At 31.8% G+C, this 23306-nt stretch overlaps 1 protein-coding gene across 3 annotated transcripts in view; it reads left to right on the top strand.

The window, feature by feature from the left end:
* The window catches only part of LOC126902564 (uncharacterized), a 160051-nt gene that overhangs the window by 17205 nt on the left and 119540 nt on the right, over positions 1 to 23306 (top strand). The window contains exon 1 of one of the 3 annotated variants that reach the window (XM_050679958.1): positions 17940 to 18327. The exons of the other annotated variants lie outside the window; for them this stretch is intronic. Coding sequence (XP_050535915.1) covers positions 18287 to 18327 — 41 coding nt within the window. The 5' untranslated portion in view covers positions 17940 to 18286. Of the gene's footprint in view, positions 1 to 17939; positions 18328 to 23306 lie in introns of those variants that run through there. 3 annotated transcript variants of the gene reach the window in all.

Genomic DNA, 23306 nt, shown 5'->3' with positions numbered 1-23306 from the left:
GCTTTTTCCGACACATCCGCCCCTGCCTCCCTGGCGTTCGGGGACGAGGTGTCGGTGGAGGTATTCACCACCCAGGAGGTGGCCACCGCCCCGTTTCGCTGCGCTACAGTGTCGGTGTGATCGGGCTCTACGGGGCTACGAAACGTCGGTATGTGCGCAGTTTCCCTAGCTCAGGGAATCGGGTGCGTCTTCAGGTTGCGGATAGAAGAACGGCCTGCAGATATGCAGGTTAGCCGCGAAATAAGCAGTCCATTCATTTGGACTGACGAATAAGCGGTCGCGAACAGCGAGCCCCTCGNAATTCACCACCCAGGAGGTGGCCACCGCCCCGTTTCGCTGCGCTACAGTGTCTGCGTGATCGGGCTCTACGGGGCTACGAAACGTCGGCACGAGCGCAGTCGCCCTAGCTCGGGGAATCGGGCGCGTCCTCAGGTTGCGGATAGAGGAACGGCCTGCAGATATGCAGGTTAGCCGCGAAATAAGCAGTCCATTCATTTGGACTGACGAATAAGCGGTCGCGAACAGCGAGCCCCTCGTTCGCTCGTTAACCCTGCAGATATGTAGGGTAGCCGTGATATAAGCCACTCCTAGAGTGGACGAATAAGCGGTAGCGATCGAGGGTAATCTTATAACGGGTGGGTGGGCCCGATAGCCTGGTAAGGCAACCACCTAGGTGAAGGTAACATCGAAAACAAATCCACTGGCGGTAGGTAAAACGCAGGGAAGGACACCCGTAAAAACCAAGCATGGAAGGACACCATTTTAAAAATACGGTTACCGTTCCAGGAGTTTCGGAGACTCCAGGGCCGGCTTGGATCCGTTGCGCTGCGCTACAGTGTCTGCGTGATCGGGCTCTACGGGGCTACGAAACGTCGGCACGAGCGCAGTCGCCCTAGCTCGGGGAATCGGGCGCGTCCTCAGGTTGCGGATAGAGGAACGGCCTGCAGATATGCAGGTTAGCCGCGAAATAAGCAGTCCATTCATTTGGACTGACGAATAAGCGGTCGCGGACAGCGAGCCNAGCGTTTGGGTGAGAACGGAGAATTATGGTAACGCAACCAGTGAAGTTAGTCGCTCACTGGCCAGAGGGACTGGCTATGAGGGCAACCCCCTTTTGTTTTTTTTTTCCTCCTTCTTCGACTTTTGTGTGGACCGCCCTGGAACTGCCGTGAGGAATTGCTTCAGGGCGGCCCACGTCGCCTTCTCTACTTCATACCACCGCGCTGTGATACGGCCCAAGTTTACACAAGAGCCGAATCACAGCACGGCGTAGCCTCCCCCGTTAGCCGGACCCCACTAGAGGGTCCGTTGTCCGGGTTGGACCACGTGGAGGTGGGAGTAGGCCGTCTTCTTTCTTCTGGTTTCTGGTCGGTTTTGAAGCCCGACCTTTTTCCTTACTTCCGCTTCCGGGGCAGTCCTTGGAGAGGTGCCCCTCCTTCTTACACCTGAAGCAGGCCTTCGACCGGTCCGGTCCCTTGCACGCGTAAATTATGTGCCCGCGTTCTAGACACCTGTAGCACTGAGGTCCCTTTTCGAGAATCCTCAGTCTACAGGACGTCCACCCGACCCGGCGCACTGACTGAGCCGGCGGCAATACCTGCGGCAGCGGGCAGTATCCTCTTTCTTTTCCTCTTCCTCTTCTTCGTCTCGTCTGGACCCTTTGGTAAATCGGCCGGTGAGTCATCGACGACAGCCTGCGTCGAAGCTTCTTTGCCCGTCTTCGGGGAAGATGCTTTCGGCGCCCGCGACTCGGCAGTTGACTCCGCTGAAGCATCCTGGTGGATCCTGGTCGGCGGAGACGCCCTTCTGCGTTTCTCCTCTTCCAGGATCTCCTCCAGGCGCTTCGTCGCCATTTGCACCTCCTTGTGCACCCCCATACCCCGGCGTTTGTCTATGACCCCTCGAAGCAAAGCCACTTGCGCGACTATGCCTTCTATCATAGACGACGTGGCAGGCGCCACGTCCGCCGGGTCATGCCATCTCTTGCGGCATGGCCGCACCGCGCTCCTCAGCTCGCTGGCACGAGAGGGAGATCTGCTGAACGAGATACTCCAGGTGGGTACCCGGGACCTCGTTCATCAGACTCCCCTCGACATCCGCTGTTCTGGCGAGAGCAACGACGTGATTGAGGCCGACGTCAAACGTGGCCTCGTCGTCGCTCTCTTCCTCTTCCCCCAAAGGCGCCCTCCTCTTGCCAGGATGACGCAATGGAGGAGAACTCTCCGGCAGCGGACTCAGCGCGGGCGATTCCGCTCGCTTTTTTTTTCCTTCAGCCGACTACATGCAGACCGCCCCGGGACTGCCGTTAAGCATTGCTTCGAGGCGGCCTACGTCGCTTTCTAGCACTTCTGCCACCGTGCTGTTCTTCGGCCCGAACTTAATCCGGGGCCGGATCACAGCGCGGTACTGCCTCCCCCGTTAGCCGGACCCCACTGGTGGGTCCGTTGCCCGGGCTGCACCACGCGGAGGTGGGGGCAGGACTTCGCGATGGGTTGGGTCCATCCTTGATGGGCACTCTTTAGCGATATGCCCACCTTTTCTGCACCTGTGACAGTTCCCTGACCTGTCCGGGCCCTTACAGCTGTGGGCAATGTGCCCATACTCCAGACACCTGTAGCACTGAGGACCTTTGTCAATGATCCTCAGTCTACAGGTTGTCCAGCCGACTTTTATTCGGCTCACTGTGGTAAGCCGAATGGCAATCTTGACGGGCACGTCGCATCTCGCGTAACGCCCCTTGCCTCCAATGTTAGGCCGTATGATAACGGGCCCAACACTTGGACATTCCAGAGCGTCGCTTAGGGCCCGACGCACCTCGTCCTCTTCGTGCCAGTCCTCCACATCCCTGATTAGGACAGTGCGGGTCATCGAAGGGCGATGCACCCGCACGTCCTTCTCTTTGAGCGCCTCCTCCAACTTGGCGGCTAGTAAATCCGCTTTCTCGGCGGTTCCTCGAACCTCCAGCAGAACGGCCCCCGTCTGAGTCCTCCGGGTCCCAGACACCTGGATACCCAAGGCCAGAAGGTCCACAGAGGCCGTCGCCGTCTTCATCACTTCGGCATACTTCAAGTCCCCCTTCAAAGGGCCGATAATCACAGCCTCCGTACGAGGGACCCTCGCCCGCAACTTTTTTGCGGTCGGACCTCGTGTAGGCGGTGGAGGTCTAGGCCTAGTTGCCGTTTCCTCGGTCTTCCCCAGTTCACCCTTGCGACGAACCACCTCCGTCCAAGTGGGCCTCTCCGTCTCTGCTCCTGTGTCCGCACTCGCCGGAGCGGACTTTGCAGCAGCAGTCCCCCGATCCGAATGCTTCTCGGGAAGCGTAACGGTCGGCGAGGATGCCGTACCCTCGACAGTGTTCAGTCTCTTCTCCTTCTTCTTCTTTCGCTTCTTCCCAGGCTTCGTCAGCGGATCTGACCTGGGATTTGGGAGCTCCTCCGTTGTTTGTGTGGCCACATTCCTCCTCAACGCCATATCAGACGTCCCGGGCCTGTTTGATTGCGGTCCAACCGCCGTTTGCGTTCCCGCGTCCGTTGTCGGCTTCCGTTTCGCGAAAACCGGAGCTAACGTACCAGAACCCCTTTCCGGCGAGGCTACAATGGTCCCCGAGCGCGGTGTCGCTCTCCTGCGCTTTTCCGTAGCCAGGATTTCCTCCAGCTTCTTGGTCGCCTCCTGGACTTCCTTGTGGACGCCCATCCCTCTACGCTTATCAATGACTCCGCGGAGCACTGCGACTTGTCCCGCTATGTTTCCAACCAAAGCCGATTGCGCGGTTGCTTCTTCCTCGGAGTCATGCCTCTTCTTACGGCGTGGCATGTCCGAACTTCGAAGTTCGGTCAGCGCTTGGCAAGAAAGAGATATCTGCTCCAGTAAGTACTGCAGATGAGTACCTGGAACCTCTTTCATGAGGCTACCCTCCACTTCGGCCTGTCTGGTCAGGCCGACGACATGATTCAATCCGACGTCGAATGTCGCTTCATCATCACTCTCTTCGTTACGAAGTGGCGCCTTCCTCTTCCCGGGGTAACGCTTTGGGGGCGTCTCCTCCGGCAGGGGGCTCAAAGGTGGGGAGACCTCACGGCAAGGAGCGGTCGTCGCCTGCCCGAGAGAAGGCTCAACACCACTCACGCCAGGCCTAACACCTGTCCTCATTGTTTCGTCCTCGGATAGACTATTGTCTCCTTCGGACGATTCCTCCACGACTCTGGGTGCCGTTTCCGCGACGACGCATTCGTAGTCGAACACATAAACGACATCCCGGAGTACAATCCCCATTGCTTCCATCATCGGATCCTTCCTATGGCGCGTCAACAGTTCCCGGCTGACCAGCCGGGCAATTTGGATCGCACGGTCCGCCGTGCTTTCGCCTCGAAGGGAGGAGACGCACTTACTCATAAGGCATACTCGCTCCTCTTCCCCTTCTACTCCATGGAAGGGGTTATAAACCTCCTTGCGCTCCGGAGAGAAGTTGCCTCCGTTTTGGACGTCCCTGGTCATCATCCCCAGTATGGTGTCCACTGCGCCCTTAAAGACGCCTAGGTTGCGGAATCTTTGACGAGGGAAACAGTTTTCGACCTCGCTTCCGTCCTCCATCTTGCGCCTTATTTCTTCCCAGCGCACATATTCTGACTCCGTGAGAGGTGTATCGTTGCTATTCTCGGATATCAGCCCATTCATCCACCAGCTCCTCGGTGATGGTGAATCCTCCCTTCCTATTTATACCCAAGTTGGGTTGTGGGGCCTCCACATCGCATCGCCCTTGGTCGGCGTCAACGAGAGCCGGGCTACAAGAACCCCCGCCGACGTCCCCTGTGCCATCCGATAGCACTGGGGCGGTAACAATATTTCCAGTTATCCTATCCATATTGGGTTTTTTTAATGGGTGTCCTTTCCATGCGTTTTTAACCTACCGCCAGGCTCGTAGTTTTTTTTCAGGGTTGTCCTCCCTTAGGCGGTCGCCTTACCAGGCTAATGGGTCCGCCTACCCAGTTCTATGTTTCTCTCGAACGCTATCGCTTATTCGACCACCCTATTAAAATAGAGTGACTTATTTCGCGACTACCCTACATATCTGTAGGGTTAACGAGCGTCCGAGAGGCTCGCTGTCCGCGACCGCTTATTCGTCAGTCCCCAAGAAGGGGACTGCTTATTTCGCGGCTAACCTGCATATCTACAGGCCGTTCCTCGATCCGCAACCGGAGGACGCGCCCGATTCCCCGAGCAAGGGAACTGCGCCCGCTGCAGCAGCTCGTAGCCCCGTAGAGCCCGATTCCACCACAGTGAGAGCACAGCAAATGGGCCCGTCATGCTCCTGGACGTAGAGGAATGAACGGAGGAGGGCGACGTGCAGAGTATACTGCTGGACGCCCTCCACCGTCCAGAGGATAAGGTGCCGCCGGAAATCGGGCCTGTTGTGGTCCATGCGAACTCCGGCGGCAAAGGGCGTTACGCCCAGGTGGAGGTGCCGGCAAGGCTGGCCCCCCGCCTCGCAATACATATAAAATACATTATAATGGTCACACTAGTACTTATCCTTTCCCATGTGTTATCGAGCCGGCTTGGTAAAGTATGGTTATGTTCAAATTCTTCAACATCATTCACTCTCTTCTTCATCGTCGTCTCATCAAATTTTTGACTTGACTTAACAAATCCATAATGGAGGAGTAAAATTGCAATTAGGCTTGGCCATGATTATGGCTACTCATTACAAATATCATCTGGACTTGGACATTCTGAACAAAATGTAATATGGTATACTTGATATTTATGTATTCCCGCACAGAAAGCATAGTTTATTTCAATGTTTAGTTTTCATTTAATTTCATTGTTCATTGTTCATTATTAGTTTTAGCTTAAATATTGCAAAAAATGTAATAATAAGACAATTTTTAAAAGTTAAAGTAGAATATTTTTTTTAACTGTGGCTCTTTCTGTAAGTGTTTTACTAATGATAATAATCTAAGATTCGATATATCATAAAATTCTGCCCATTTCGACGATTATTCATTAAAGGAGAGTTGTATGAACCTCACCTGACTGCTGAGTGTCAACCACAAATAAAAAAAATTCTCTACTGCATTCAATGTGACATTTTTAATAAATTATTTGTCCGAACATATTATAAAAAGACAGCAACTCATAATCATTTCCATTAAATGTCAGAATTTTCAATTACGCTAATCTACCATAGGTATAATTTGCGTTGACCTTTCTTGTGTACTGTTGGCAATACCAGCATTTGAGATTTCCTTTGAAGATGTTTTGTTATTTATAAGCTTACTATTTATACCTATATCTATGACAACTTTAAGTATTATACCTACACTCTCAATTCGAGATGATATGAATCTCTTAGCTTTATAATAAATAAATAATTAAAATGCACACAACTTATTACAAATAAATTATTCATTATAATATGTAATTTTTTTGATATATGGCGTTGGCTAAACCTGTCTCTTGATTGTGAGACCTTATGTAATTATTTATTTTGGATAAACCAACTATTTAAAAAAATATCATAAAATATTGATTTATTATATTCATATTACAATTGTCTGTTGATTTCTATCGAAAATATATTTATTTGTTTTTTTAATTTTTACAAAGTTAGTAAATATTATTTATAATACGTTTTACAAATGGACCTATTAATTATTAACTAAAACTTTAAATTCTTACTCTATATATATATATAATATAATTATTATAATATATATGTTATAACATATTTTCTGATTTCATAACGAAATGTTTTCTTTTTTTGGGGTTAAGAAATTGTTCAAAGCCTAGATTTTTATACCAAATTTCTATATTTTCGTTGTAAAAATTTTTAAGAAGTGAAGATTTTTTTGTAAGTTCATCATAAGATTTATTTTCCTGAGTTAATGTCGCAATTTTCAGTTTATTCAAATGAGTTAGAATCATAGGATTGTTTGAGATATCACTGTTATGAAAATTATCGTTTTCGTTCATTATTTTTATCATTGTTGCATCACGAAAGTTTATCAAGCTCGTCAATTTATATTTACAGATTTCATTTGGTGGTTCATTTAGATCAAAAGAACTAGTATTTAATTTCAAGACTAATCGATATATAAAGAAGAATTCATCAATTAAAGGATGCGGTACGATGTCTCCAGGAAACAAAATTCTTGTATTTATATTTTTTATAAAATTCATAGCTTTATGTAGATTTTCAAACATGCTCTTGGAATTTCTCACTTGTTCTTCAAGAAATATTACACAATCAATACAATTTTTCCATAGATTTTTTTTCAGAAATTCCTTACATTTACCGATAACAATATCAATGTAACAAATGAATTCGTGTACTATTTCAATGTACTTGCAATTAAGTACATTTATTATATAACAATATTTTTGTCTGAAATTATATAGGTTAGTGTTTGGTTGGTGAGCTACCTCTATACCAGTAGTATTATTTGAATCTCGTTTTCCATACGATATAATTTGTGAATAAATGTGACTCACCACACTTTCGATGTAATTTTTATTATATTCATGAACATTTTTGCAATGAACTCCTTCATCTGCTTGCCACACGTAAACGGCAATGGATATTAAAATAAACAAATAAAATTCCATTATAAAAAGTACAAAAAATGCCTCGTTTGAAGATTGAGTACAATTAAAATGAACATATGCAAATATCTTTAATATAATTGTACATATTTATTAGTAAAATTGTTGTATTAAGAATATAAATCTTTTTTTATAGGAGTAAAAATATATTTCAATTTAATATGGTGGTTATTTTTTTGAAACAATTTTTAATAGGATGTGAAAATATTTAAAAATTTTTACTTATAACATCAGTTACATAATATCAGTTTGTATTGTATTATAATATTTACTATGAGAAGACCTAATAATTACTTTTATAAATAATTTAATTTAAATAATATAAAGTTTTATTTAAATTGAAAATATTTTTATAGCTTTATTCTCAATACTTTAATGAAATCAAACTAAATTGCTGATCTTTAATTTCGAAATAAAACTTATACATCCTGTAAGTATTATTATTTGTTTTGTGTTTAAATTTATAAATGTCAATATATGTATTTATGATTTAAACGCTTTTATGTAAATAAATTATTCAATGTAAAATGTGACATATTTAAAAAATATTAATGTATGAACATCTAATAAGTATAACTAATTTATTTTTAGAAATTAAAACCAAATAAAAAAAACTATAAATCAGCCAATCCTTGAAATATGATTACATATATTCTATGAAAAAAATAAATTATTTTAACGTAATTAAGACTTCTATTTGATCAGCTTGTCCTAAAATCTTTTTATAACTTTTTTTATTTTAAATATGATTGTAGTTACATATAGAATCAAAAAAGATTTATCTACTAAAATATTAAAATTTTTAATTACTTTTGAAAAAGAATATTGTAAGTGATTATAATCTATAATAATCTTACTTCATGTGCAAATTGCTGTCGAAATTTAAAAAAACATGTTATATTTGCGACAAAAATCACTTTCTATAAAGATGTTTTTTGTACTTAAAACTGCCATAACTTTTTCAAATATTAACAAATCAAAATAATATTTTTTTATATTGAAACTTTAGGTAATTTTCTTTCATTTGATATCATTTTTTTGAAAATTTATCACTTAACTTGCTCATTGGAGGGGATTTAAAATAGCAACTTTTTTACAAAAACTAACTTTTTAAACTTAATTTTTGAAAATGTTCCGAAAATACTGCGTCCTTTAAACATATATAAAATTAAAGCTTATTTTATGCACTATAAAATGAAAAAAAAAATTTGTCCCGACACTTTATCTTCTGCATGTAAACGGCTGCCGTAGTTAAAAAAACACTATTTTTATGTTAAAATTTTCGAATTTAAATTTTCAACTTAAAAATGCTATAACTTTTCGAAAAATGTAATTATTAGTACAAATTTTTTTTTTTAAATACATTATAAGTACATCTTTCATTTGACATACTTTTTACTAAAATTATATAATTTACCCTTATATAGGGAGCATTGAAAACTTGAATTATTGTATAAAACATAGAACTTTTGAAGATGTTCCGGAAATACTGTGTCCTTTAAACATACATCAAATTAAAGCTTATGTCATGTACTATAAAATGAAAAAAAAAAATTTGTCCCGACGATCTATCTTCTATGCGGAAATGGTTTTGTATTTTATTTTATCTTAAAATATCTTACAAGGGCAATACACTGACTTTAAAGAATATTATATAATTTAATTGACATGTAATAAAGTTCATAAGTCATAAGAAATTAAACTTATTAAAATTTATTTAAAAAAATTTGTCTCGACGACCTATCTTCTATGCGCAAATGGCTACCGTATTCAAAAATATGCTATTTTTCTATTAAAATTTTGGGTTTTGTATTTTATTTTAAAATATCTTATTAGGGGAATACACTGACTTTCATGAATATAATATAATTTAATTAACATAGAATAAAGTTCATAAGACATAAGAAATTAAACTTATTAATTTTTTTTACTTTTTTAAGAAAAATAACTTTAAAATTTGAAATAGCTAAATTTCCATTTTTATTAAGTGACGAATGAGTCGTACGATTTTTGAAACGGTAACACTTGGGTCTTTCACGACTGTGGTACTGAATTTTTTTTAATTCTTTTTGAGTTAAAAAAAAAAAATGTTTAACTCATTTGATTTTTATCTCATTTAGATTTTTATAATATTAGATAAAGTTATTTTTCTTGACTTCAAAGAAACAAAAAATTTAAATATGATTAATTTTTTATACTATGTCATTTAGATTGATATAATATTTATGAAAATCAGTGTAATCCCAGCATATTTTTAAATACGGTAGCTTTTTTCATCATGAAGACAAAATAAAGTCCAAAATTTTTTTTTTTTTTAATATTAAAGTATATTAAATAAACTTTAATTTAAGATATATATAAAAGTGCCAGTATTTCCGGAACATTTTCAAAAATTAAGTTGAAACAATTCTACTTTCTATATGCATTTTAATGTTTAGAACCCCCCCTGTATTAAGGGAAATGGTCCGATTTAAAAAAAAAATAAGTCGAATTAATGAAGTATATAAATATTATTTCTCATAAAATAATTGTATTCATCCATACATTTTTCAAAGAGATATAGCGTTATAAAGTTAAAAATATGAAAAATAATATTTTTACAAAAATCGTATTTTTTTTTTATAAACTTTGATGACCATGAAGACAAAATAAAGTCTGAAATTTTTTTTTTCCATAATAAAGTATATTACATTTGCTTTAATTTAAGTTATATATAAAAGTGTCAGTATTTCTGAAACACTTTCAAAAGTTAATTTTTTGTGAAAAAGTTGTCATTTTGAAACCCTGTGGGCTGGTAAAGTGTTAAATTTATAAAAAAAAAATATACCAAATGATAGGTAAAGATATCAATCATCTATAGAAAAAAAATTATATTGATATGTTCATTTTTGAAAAAGTTATGGCTGTTTTTAGTAAAAAAAGTTGAAAATATTTCGAAAATTAGTGATTTTTAAATTTGTAATTTTTTTGGAGATTTCACCCATTTACGAGGAACGAGGGAATTTTTTTTCAATTTTTGAAGGTAATGTCTTTGACTAGATACGATTTTTTAATTTATGATTTATATAGCAACATGTTACAAAAAAATTTGGAATATTATAGATTAGTAGTAGCATACACAAATAGTGTTATAAAATTAAAAAATTACAAAGTAAAATTATTTACTTTTGTAGTTGAATACTTTTATCATATCAAATCTAATTCGACAATAAATACTTTATGAATGTTAGAAATTAATGATTTTAATTGTTTGTATGGAAAAAGCTGATTAATCTACTTTTTATTTGAATAAGGAATATTTTTTCGATTTTTAAGAGTAATAATTTAAACTAAAAAAAAAATGCAAAATTTTATTGGCCACAGACTGATTTGAACATCGTATCCTAGGAATGTAAAACACAAGTGTTACCGACTCGGCAACTGTTCGTTGCTTTAATGGCATGAAAAATTGGGCAATTTAAGCTAACTCAAACTATAACTCAAGCTATAACTTTTAGCTCAATTATTTTAAATCATTAAATAAAAAATTTTATGAGAATTAAAAAAATTGTATCGTTAAGATTAATATGCAGTCAGAAAGTTTTATAATTACTATTTATTGTAAATTTTGTTCTTATTGTTCCGTATCATCGAGTAGTGGAAATTCTCAATAGATAATTTATTTTCAAAACTTAATTGCACAGTCGGTGGTAGATCCACATAATTCCAATTCCACAATATTATATCGATTATAACATTGCATTTACGATAAAACGATATTTTGAAAAAAAGTCCAAAAAATATTATAATGTTACAAGTCGCGTGGCAGTAAATATGACCCATTTCAATTTTAAAATGAATATTTTAAGTCATACATTTTTTTTCGAAGGTATTTATTAATGAAAATCGATTCAATATTACTATAAAAACCATCTTCTAAATTGATAACTATGTACACCTTTTATGCAATATAATACATCCGTTTTTATTTATGTGACGGTATGCTAGACCCACACGCGACTGTTTAAGGGTTAAGAACAAAAAAAAATGTATAAAATGAATACTCATTTTGATTAATAATATGTTAAAAATAAAGAAAATGACATATTTAACTTATATTTTTAATTGTTTAAAGTGGATTTTTGTGAATATTTATAATGAAAAAAAATGTATTTATTTTACCATAACTTTTAGCTCAATTAGCAAGTTTGAAATTGACATCATTACTTAGAAAATTTTATGAGAATTAAAAAAATTGTATCGTTAAGATTAATATGCAGTTAGGAAGTTTTATAAATACTATTTATAGTAAATTTATCAGAGTAGCTCAATATTATTTGCATTTGTATCGTAATAGATAACTTAAATAGAAGTAATAGTAATCATTTCCTAATAACTTTTGGTGTTTAAAAAGATTCTGCAATTGAAATAATCAGAACTTAATTAATATTAATGATTTATTTTAACTAAATGAACTAACCAAAACAAAGTCGTTAAAAAGGTTTACTCAATTGAGCGTATTATAAAATTTGATTATAATTGTAAAATCCATTATAAATTCAGGAGAAACTAACAATAATTTTTTAGCTTCGATGCGAAGTTGAGAAGTTATTAATTTTCCCATAATAGATTTTTTTTTTTTATGTCTGTTGCCACTTTTTCTCAGCTCTCACTGGACCGATTTCTTTCAACAATACGTCAAAAGATCACAAATCGTAACTAGTTGGAGACATTACCCTTAAAAATTGAAAAATTTCCCCTCGTTTGTACTTGAAAAATATTTCACTTTGTAATTAATTAATTTTTTAAATCTATTTTTGTGTGCTACTACCAGTCTATAATATTCCAAATTTTTTTGTAACATGTTGCTTTATAAAAATCATAAATCTAAAAAAAAAATGATTTTTAGTTTCATATGAATTTAATATTAGATGAAATAAAAAAAAACCCAGCACAGGGGGGTCGCGGCAAAGTGGTGACGTAGCATAGATGGATCAAGTATAATGATATCTGACAGTGATTAAAATCACTATCAAAAAAAAACGCTTCGATGCAAATCTTTAGATAGTGTTTAATTTTAAAAAATTGGTGGATTATTCCAAAAGCTACATGATCTGCTAGTTCATTATTTATATCCTAATTAAGATAAATTATGTCGAATGAAAAAGGGATTATTAAAAAATATTATTTCTTACAAAAAAATAATGTTGATCCATACACTTTTAAATATGTCATAGCATTATAAAGTTAAAAATGTAAAAAATAAAATCGAGAATTTTCACATAATAATAGCATTTGGTAGCCATTTTCACCGTGAAGATAAAATAAAGTCCAAAATTTTTTTTTTGCATAATAAAGAAAATTGCATTAGCTTCAATTTAAGATATATATAAAAGTGTCAGACCTTCCGGAACATTTTCAAAAGTTAAGTTGAAAAAGTTAATTTTTGTTAAAAAGTTGTCATTTTAAATCCCCCCTTGTGGGCAGGTTAAGGGTTAAATTTTTGGAAAAAATATACCAAATGAAAGGTAATGATATTATGCATCTATATAAAAAAAAATTATATTGATATGTTTATTTTTGAAAAAGTTATGGCACTTTTAAGTAAAAAAAATTTCGAAAATTAGCGATTTTTAAATTCGTAATTTTTTTGGAGGTTTCCCCCATTTACGGAGAACGAGGGATTTTTTTTCAATTTTTGAGGGTAATGTCTTCAACTAGATACAATTTGTGATCTTTTGACGTATCATTGAAAGAAATCGGTTCGGTGAGAGCTGAGAAAAAGTGGTAACAGACAAAAAAAAAAAAAAAAAAAACACATCTTAGTAAAACCAATACCTTCTCAGCTTCGCATCGAAGCTAAAATTACTGTAAATAGTAATTATAAAATTTCTTGATTGTATATGTATCTATGAATACCATTTTTACTATTTAACGATGTCAATTTCAAACTTACAAATTGATCTTAAAAGTTATGGTATAAATTCATTTTTTTTTAAACTTTTATAAATTTACATTATAAACTTTTATTTTAAAAGACAAAAAAAAGTAGGTTAAAAATTATTACTTTTAACATATTAAAAATCAATAATAATTTGAAAACAATTATTTATAAAAATTGTACAATATATAAGTAAAAGAATTACTAATCATCCCAGATTAATTAAGGAAATAGAAGTTAATGTTGCTTTTGTAATTGTCTACCAATTTCTTAGAATTAAACACTATCTACAGATTCGCATCAAAGCGTTTCTTATGATAGTGATTTTAATCACTGTCAGATTATATCTATACTGGACCCAGTTATGCCACATCCTCTCTGTGCTATGTTTTTTTTTAGAAATAATTTATATAGCAACATGTTACAAAAAAATTTGTAATATTATAGTCTAGTAGTAGCATAAAATAGAGTAAAAAAACTATTAAATTACTAAGTAAAATGATTAAATTTTGTAGTTGAAACCTATCATATCAAACTTAATTCGTCAATAAATACTTTGAAAACATTAGAAATAAATGATTTTAATTGTCTGTATGGAGAACATGGTATAAGTAACTGTTTAATTGATAAATTAGAATTTTTTTCAATTTTTGTGGGTAATATCTTAAACTAGATACGAATTGTAATCACTTGAGGTATCATTGAAAAAAGTAGGTCAAGTGAGAGCAGATAAAATAAATGACATTCACAAAAAACTACCCTCTCATCGGTGCATTGAAGCTAAAACCTAAAATATAGTAATTAAGTAAAATTAAAACTATATTAAAAATATTATTAATTTAAAAAAACTAAAAAATATTAAAAATATTATTAATTTAAATAAACTAAAAAATATTAAAAATATTATTAATTTAAAGAAACTAAAAAATATTAAAAATATTAAACTCAAAGCCACAAAAAAATTAATGAAAAGTCGCGGATACGTATTTCGGAAACAATGTTACCATTATCAACGCTAAACACATACTGACACCCCGATTAGAAAAAACTCCCTTATATACCCCTAGTGACCTTATCACCTAATGACGTCATCACTAAGTAATATTGTCACATTTTGCCAGTTTACACAAGTTTAATAATGAATTTTTCAGTGGGCCAAGATCCCAATTAATTAAATTGTTTTTATTTTTAAACATTTCTATTGCTTCTCTGATATTAAGTTCTTTGTAATTATTTACGTTTTTAATTAGTTTTATGGTTTTAATGGAGTGATTATGTGTCAATAAATGTTCAGCCACTGGAGATTTCTCAACTTCTTGATTTTTAATATTTCTTAAGTGCTCTTTAAACCTATATTTCTTTTTGTTTGTCCTACGTAACATTTATTACGACTTTTACATTGTATTTTATAAATGCCTGATTTCTCCCCTTCATCTAACTTATCTTGAGGGTTACCTAATAAATCTCTTAAATTATTACTCTTAGATGTTACCAAAGTAATACCAAAATTCTTAAATATTTTAGTTAATCTATTTGAGATCCCTGGATTATTATATAATTATTTTATTATATTCTATAAAATTCTTTAAATACACTTATACTCAGTGGCGTATTTAGAGGGGACACAGGAGCACGTGCCCCCCATTGACTGAGTCATGTAAATATTTTATTAAGCAATGTAATAATGTATAATATTATTAGAAAAAGTTATTTTTTGATTATCTATAATAACATGGGTTTATGAAATGTTAGTCTTGTAGATCAAAATTTGACGTCCGCACAGTTGTCCCGTTAATGTTATCGCCTATTTTTGAAGTGTTTATTACGTAAAGTTACATACTGTATAAAAAGAAATAATTTAAAAAATAATAATGGATTTAAAACAAATAACAGATCTTTTTTCAAAAAAATCTAAAACATGTGATTAATATGTGATGAGAAAAGTTATAAGCAAAAAAAATTTAGTTTTATAATAACTTATTCATGAACATTTTTCTGTCCCCCCCCCTATAAATTTCTAAATAGGCCACTGCTCATACTCCTTGGTTCAATAGAACATAGTCAATACAGTAGTGTCAGAGTTTATTCTTCTCATTCATGCCTATTTTATTTTATTTGTCCTTCGTATTATATAATAATTTTTAATCACAACTTGAAATATGTTAAATTTATAAAAGAATTTGTAATTTTGGTTTTATTATTTTGAACATTTAAAACCCATGTATGTGACAGTGTCTGATTGTACTTAGGGCAAAATCAATTTATTTGAATTTGAATTATTATTTAATTAAATTAAACTATAACAGAAACACCACCGCCCATTCTACTAGTCAACCAGTTGTTTTTATTCCTTTTACCATAGAGTAAAGATAAGAACTTAGTACATCGAACAATAGTACTGATTTGAAATATTAGATGTGTCATTTACAACAAAATTTCACTATGTTTTGGTCTAGTAGAACCTCGGCTAGTGGCGAATCCGATTTGGGTTTATGTGATTTCATTGGTGAAATTCTTAAGGCCAGAAAACTGTGAACGTCACAATGTAAATACTCACTTTTCAATAATTAGTAATAATATCAAAAATTAGAAGTGATCGAAAAAGTCTAATTGCAGATTCGAAAACAGCGTAAAAAATTTATTTAGAAAAGTATATTTTTGATTCTGATGAATGTTCCTAAGAAAAACAATTTTTTTATAAAATATTGCATCAAGCCCTTTAATTTTTATACATGTTTTCATGAAATAACAAAATATACTACTTAATCATGTTTTATTATTTCTCTATAAAAATTACAATATTAAATTATTAAACATTATTTTCATACTATGCTTTATTGATATAAAAAATATTTATTCATAAATTATTCTTTTAAATCTAAGAACTACTAATCAGGATACAATTAAGGAAATAAGAGTTGATATTGTTTTTATAATAATCCACCAATTTCTTACAATTAAACACTATATACAAATTTGTATCGAAAAGTTTCTTATGATTTTAATAACTATCAGATATCATCTATACTTGTGCCAAATATGACACGACTCCACTGTGCTACAGTTTTTTCTCTCTTGCGATGTCCAAATTATTCTTAATTCCCTAAAAAATAAATATTCTAATGATTCTGATGGCATCCTAACTTGTCTTTTGTATTATTACCGTCTTTTAATTAATAAAATAGTATAGAATGATCCGTTTATTATTAACTACATAATATTCTCAAAATAAATACAATATTGAAAAAAGAGTTTAGTTTTTTTTTTAGTTAAACCTATTCTTATAAATTACTGTATGTGTCAACTTTATATTATAATGACAACTCACATGTTTAACCAGGTTATAAAATAGGAAATTATATTATTAAGAAAATTATGTGCTAATTATAAATATTTGAGTTAATACTTTGGAAGTTATAACAGTTTTAAAATGTGGACTAGGGAAGGTGTGGGTTTGACAATTTATATAATCAGACATTTCTCGACTTCACTTCTCCTCCCGTCTAAGCATAAAAATGTAAATATCTTTTGTAGTACTGGTCCAAAATTTGTTAGAGATCAGTCATATTTTTAATTGGATTATTTTCTACTTTATTAAATAGTTAAATATGTTTAATGATAAAATTGACACAACAATAAGCTCTTAGGGAATGAACTAATAACTGATAAATAAAGAAATATATGTAACTAAAAAAACTTTTTTTCTAGTATTGTATTGATTTTATTAGTAAATCAATTGGCTTTTTAATAAACTGATCACTCTGTGTATGTTAAATTAAACCTTGTATTACATACCAAATTAAAAATAAAAAAATTATCCATATTATATCCCGTCTTCTATATTTAAATACAAAATAAATACAATTTTTTTATTAAATAAAGATGCATTAAATGGGTGTACTTACCCCCTCACATGTGATTATAATTTTTGACCTAAAATAGAGGTATAAATAATAGACAATAAAATAGAATTTATTATACAAGTTATTGTATGTGTAATGATAAATCTGTATAAATACTTTAATTCTATTATTTCTTTAATATTTTTTTATACGATTTGATGGTTTTAAATTAATTGTTTATTTTTAAAAAGTATTAAAACTACGTTATTTGCATGAGATAAAAACTGCACAGATTTGTTTGTATAAACATTTAAAAATGTTATATAACGTTAGTTGATCTGAATTTTCTAATAGTATTTTTCAGTTTGTCAATTATTAAGTTTTTTTATCGAATTTGGTAGTGTATTATTAACATTTAATTTAAAATAAATTAAAGATAGTTTACTGAAGTTTTAAAAAGTTTATTCATTTTCAAGACCAACGGTTTTTTCTTGCCGTCCTCTTCTGCTTAGACAACGTCAGGAGTGTGCCAATGAGATAATTTAGAGTCAGCGGTTAATGTAACAGCTGATACCTCACTAGTATACTGCGGACCGACAACACGCGCTCTCCTTAGTTGACTGGAGTACGACACCGGGTTATTGAGTTCGTTTTACGCTGGTGTTGTTTTATAACATTATTTTATTTTATTTGCTTATATCTAATTGTGTTTTTGTGTTAATACTGTCGATGAGTAATAATCGTTTACAGTAATATCGTATTAGTTCGTTTTCCTTTGATTTATCCGTTCATATTAAATTATACTTATGACTTAAAATTATAATTCACAGCATCTAATCATTTTTTAACGGTTTATTATACCACGAATATATTTTATGATTTCTTCTAGTAGAAACTTTAAAATATCTGTTCATCTGCAAATATGTTAGGAGTTTTTAAAAAGCGATGGAAGCCTAAAAACAGGTAATTTATTTTTATTTGGAAAAAAAAATATTCTTAGTTGCGACAGTCTAATTATTTAATTCGGAAATGTCTAACGCATAATAAGATAAATTTTGAAGACCTGTTAGGTATTTTGTAAAAAAAAAACATTATTTTGTTTTAAACAAATCAAAAAGAAGTTGATTACGTTTTTTGGAAATATAAGCGATTTTGATTATATGAAATAATAAATTAAAAATAATGCAAATTTTTTTTGCATTCAATTTGCTTTTATTTAATGCTGATTAGTATTTAATTTATGACTACAAAAATTGTTTGTATTAAAACTCTATAAACAAAAGTAAATCATAATTTCCTTTGCCAAAAATTAAAAATGTCTACATTGCATTATTTGTCAAATTCAAAGGTGTAAGAATAATTAGCTAAAAAAAATTAATTTTACTTTATTTAAAAATTTTATAACTATTTCTTGATTAAAAAATCTTTTATACTTAATTAAGTATAAAGGATGAATAATTATTTCAAATCAGCTATTGACATATATTATCAAAAGAAACATTGAATAATATTGTTGAATATTTAATGTATTTATTTTTAATTAATTGCTAATTGGACAGTTTTAACATTTTTAATGTTATTAGCGTTATCCATAGGTTTATGATATAATTCAGATTATACTACGCTTTTTAAATTTTATTATCTTCTGGAAAAATTAATACAAAACTCTAGTATATGTCACGTTTTCGTGAATATAAAGTTAGGTAAATTAATTATATCAAAATAATTAAAAATAAATCGGTAGACTACTATTACATAATTATTATTTTTCTTTTTTTAAATGTGTAAAAAAAGTAGTATATGATTTTAATTTTAATTTTTTTAACTATTGCTATAATAATTTTATTCTTCCCGATTTGTTTTTGCATAATTTTTAATAGCAAAACTTAAAATATATTTTTAATAATAATCATGGAGGGTTAAATGTATATAGTTTTAAATAATTCATTTATTTTAGAACCAATGGAATTATTTACTATAGTTTACATTTTTGATCGAACGTATATTAATCGTACAAGAAAAGTAAACATCGATAATATCATTAGATTTACATTCAAACAATATTCAAGTAGAAATTACTTGAAAAACTGTATCGATGTATTGAAATTTTTTGCTTAAATTAATCATAGAACATTCTTTTCTATTACTACACATTACGTGTTTGAATATTTATACACATTTAGAGTTTTTGATATTCAAATAGGAATAGATTTTGTTAATCTTTAAAGATAACATTGCAAAAAAGAACTATATCACAACACGGGAGTCCTGTGTTGTATCGATTACTCGGTGACCTCGAAGCAGACAATAATTGGGTCAGACGATTTTGGTTTACGATAATTCTTATAAAAGTACATTTTACTTTGAATTTTGAAATCTCGTCAATAGTCTTCATATTTCTATATTCCAAAGTATATGTGAAGAATTTGCTAGGATTTATTTTTGTTGTCACAATTCCTTTTAGTCCATTTCATCCCACATATAGTCATGTGCAATTTACGGTAATTCTGATGTGTAAAGTGTTCGGAGTAAGGAAACAGGTTTCCATTGTTTTCATTTTTTGTTACAATAGACCTGTTTCCTTACTTACTGAACACCCTGTATATTATGTGACAACTATACAATTACCAACAATGTTTCATGATAATAATAATAATAAATTAAATAATGACGTTTTATTTCACAACAAATAAAATTACATAAATAATATGTTTACAATATAATAATAATTTTTGCAATACCCCAAAATTGCTAAGTTTGTAAGCAGATATATAATAATTATAATTGAGTACATAGTTATAGCTAATGATTGAAAAGATAAACATATATTTCAGAAGAATTGTATTGCGTCAACCATTTTTCATTAAGATTATCAAAAGGTTTCTTACGTTTAGTACCAAATAAAAATGGAATAATTTCTTGTACAACATAATTCCAACATAATATTTTTTCCAAACATATATTTTTGTCATGAAATTCAAACCAATCTATTAACTTGATGTTAGTTAGTATTATTAAAACTATAAAGCAATATTTTGTTTTTCGATTCTCTACTTTTTTGATAAATAAAGGTTATTATATTCTAACCAATATTCTTAATTTTCAAGTCTACGAATAACATTTTTCCATGAACTATTATATGAGATACGACTATTGCTATACCCTGCAAATTTAAATGTCTAATACTTTTAATACTTTAATTTAAATTTATTTTAAAATTTCCTAGTCAATAAACTACTAACTTATCATACATTTATGAATCTTGTTCAACTAAATTAAGACATATTTTCACTTAAATTTCCGATAAAAAAATTGCCTACATTTGTATATTTGTTTTCTATATAATATAATAATTTCTAGCATTCGATACACACTGAATTAATTTTTATCTAATCTTTAATAATTAAAGACTTCATTTATTTCAATTATATAAATTAATGATACATTATTATAATACTTCATAATTTTTTTATCAAAAAAGGTAAGTTGTTTATTGTTTACTTAATGTAAAAAAAAAAAATCAATTCCCAAGTAATTAGAAAAAAAGATTATTTTTTAAAAAAATTCATTAATCATTCTTGTTTTTATTAAAATTTTTATAAAGGTGATAGTTAAAAATTATTAAAAATAATTAAACAAATAGTTATTATTTATTATTTTTTATGTTCACTAATCGATTTTTTTTTAATATAATAACATTAGTTTAAAATTTAATATTTATTTTCATATGAACAATTCCTTAAAATTACTATGTTAATTTTAATAATGGTATCATTAAAAATATATTATTTAAAAAATAATATACCGAATTAAATTTTATAATGAAATTTAAATTAGCTGTGTACTTATATTCACTAATTGCGTTGTATTTCGTGCTAATGCGAACGCACGTGGAGCTCAAGGCGTCTGCTATTGATTTTTTTTGCCATAAACTGACCTATACTAATAGCCAAAAAACAAAATACTAGGAGCGCTATTGCGGTTGGTGTGTGTATTTGGTTACCCAATTCTGTTTCTTATTTAATAATAATCATGTAAAATGCAATTTTGTTGTAATAGAAATTATTACAAACACTAATAATAATAAACACTCCTGGGAATTAAATACAATACACGCATACGAATTTAATGAATTGTATTAATTTCATTTTTCTATAACAGTACATGTAAGTAAATTAATATTATGAGAAAATGCAATACATTTGATATTATAATGAGAACATAACGCAGAAACCCTACTATTTTGATACATATGTATTTATAAAAACACTTCTATGGTGTTTGCAATTTCGTTTACGGTTTTTCTGAATCATACATAAAATCATATTTTTATCATTATACCATCTTTACATTTTGTTTACTTAGGAAAACTCAAAAGGTCACTCTAACTAAAGAAATAATTCATGTAATATTTTCTGCATAGTGTATGTTTATTTTGTAGCTATTTTTATAACATAAGTATATACTTGTTTAGTATGAACATACTTTGTAAATTGAATTGATAATAACATTATGTAGGTGTGAAAATATTGAGATATTTATCAGGTAAACGCATGCAATTTTTGTGTAAATTGTATAAGAATACTCAAGTTTTATAAATGTGCAAATTATATGATAGCCAATATATGAAAAATAACAATATTGGATGTGGAGGGATGAAATCAGTGAGTTGGTGAAAATATCTCATATTGTCATTCATTTATTCCAAATGATTGACATTTTATGGATTATATATGGTATTCTTTAGTAAAATTTTCTTTAAATTTAAAATATTTAAAAAATCTGAAAATTATTTAAAGTCAAATTCTTTTACTAGCTAATAATATAAATTTTTTGTATGAAAAAAATTATGTTTATTATTATAATAGTTGTTGAGATATTTATGTGACAAACAGTAATAACACAGTTGGCTCTAATTCAACTATTTGTAACTTGACTATGTAGTTTTTGCTCTGGAAAACTGGCAAGAATGAATTCTACACCTGCATTCTTTATGTTTATTTCTTTTTTTCTCTTTTGGTAGTTAATTTTATTTTATATATATTGCTGTAATCTAATTACACCAATATTTTTGTATTATCGACCGGAAACTTAAAATTTAGAATCGCGTAAAAACATAAAACCGAAATCATAAAAATAACATCCTAAAAATTGATATGGAAACCAAGTTTCACACATATCTCAGTTTTATTGTCATTATTTATTTATTTTTAAACTAAAAAATTTAAATATACCAAAGTAAATATGGTTAAAGTAACAAGGTTATAGTGTCTAGCGACATCGTTATAGGTCTTAATTTCTATTCTGTAATAGATTTACAGACTAAAGGGAAAAATTAGGTTACGATACTCATTTCTAGGTGATGATGTCTATTGTTATTAATGATAATTAAATAAAATTATTCGTGTACGTAAATTATTTGGACGTGGTGTGGCCCAGTAAATCATTCAGTCGCCGCCTTAGCTTTTATGTTCAACTAGACTGTTTGCTGTTGATTTCCGGATGGGTGGCTATCCTGGAGCTTTATATTACATTATATTTATTTATTATTATTATATTTCGCTTTAAATTTTTTTTTGTAAAATGCACTTTAAAAAAAAAAATAATTTTCTTTATTTAACTGTAATATGATTTATATTACTCATAATCAAATCTTATTATTTTAAAGCTATTCTTATAAAATACTTTTATTTATTAAAATGCTTGGAATTTAATAAATATTAGTTCTAAAATTGTTATCAATCTATTGATAATTTTTTTTTAAAGAAAAGAGCTATCTATATAGTAATTTTAATAGTTTAAGAAAAAATTAAATTATTAATAAGAAATGTGATCCTAACCTAGTCAATTTAAAATTGTTGGCATTAGTTAGATCCATTAGCGCAATTTTAGCAATATTTTTGGACCGGTATGTTTTATCTAATTTATCCTTCTCTAAAATG

Source organism: Daktulosphaira vitifoliae, unplaced genomic scaffold, assembly GCF_025091365.1.
Source record: "Daktulosphaira vitifoliae isolate Bord-2020 unplaced genomic scaffold, ASM2509136v1 Scaffold_3, whole genome shotgun sequence".
Classification (NCBI taxonomy): Eukaryota; Metazoa; Arthropoda; class Insecta; order Hemiptera; family Phylloxeridae; genus Daktulosphaira; species Daktulosphaira vitifoliae.
Note: the sequence above shows the minus strand (reverse complement) of the source record. Positions and strands in the feature narration are given on the sequence as shown.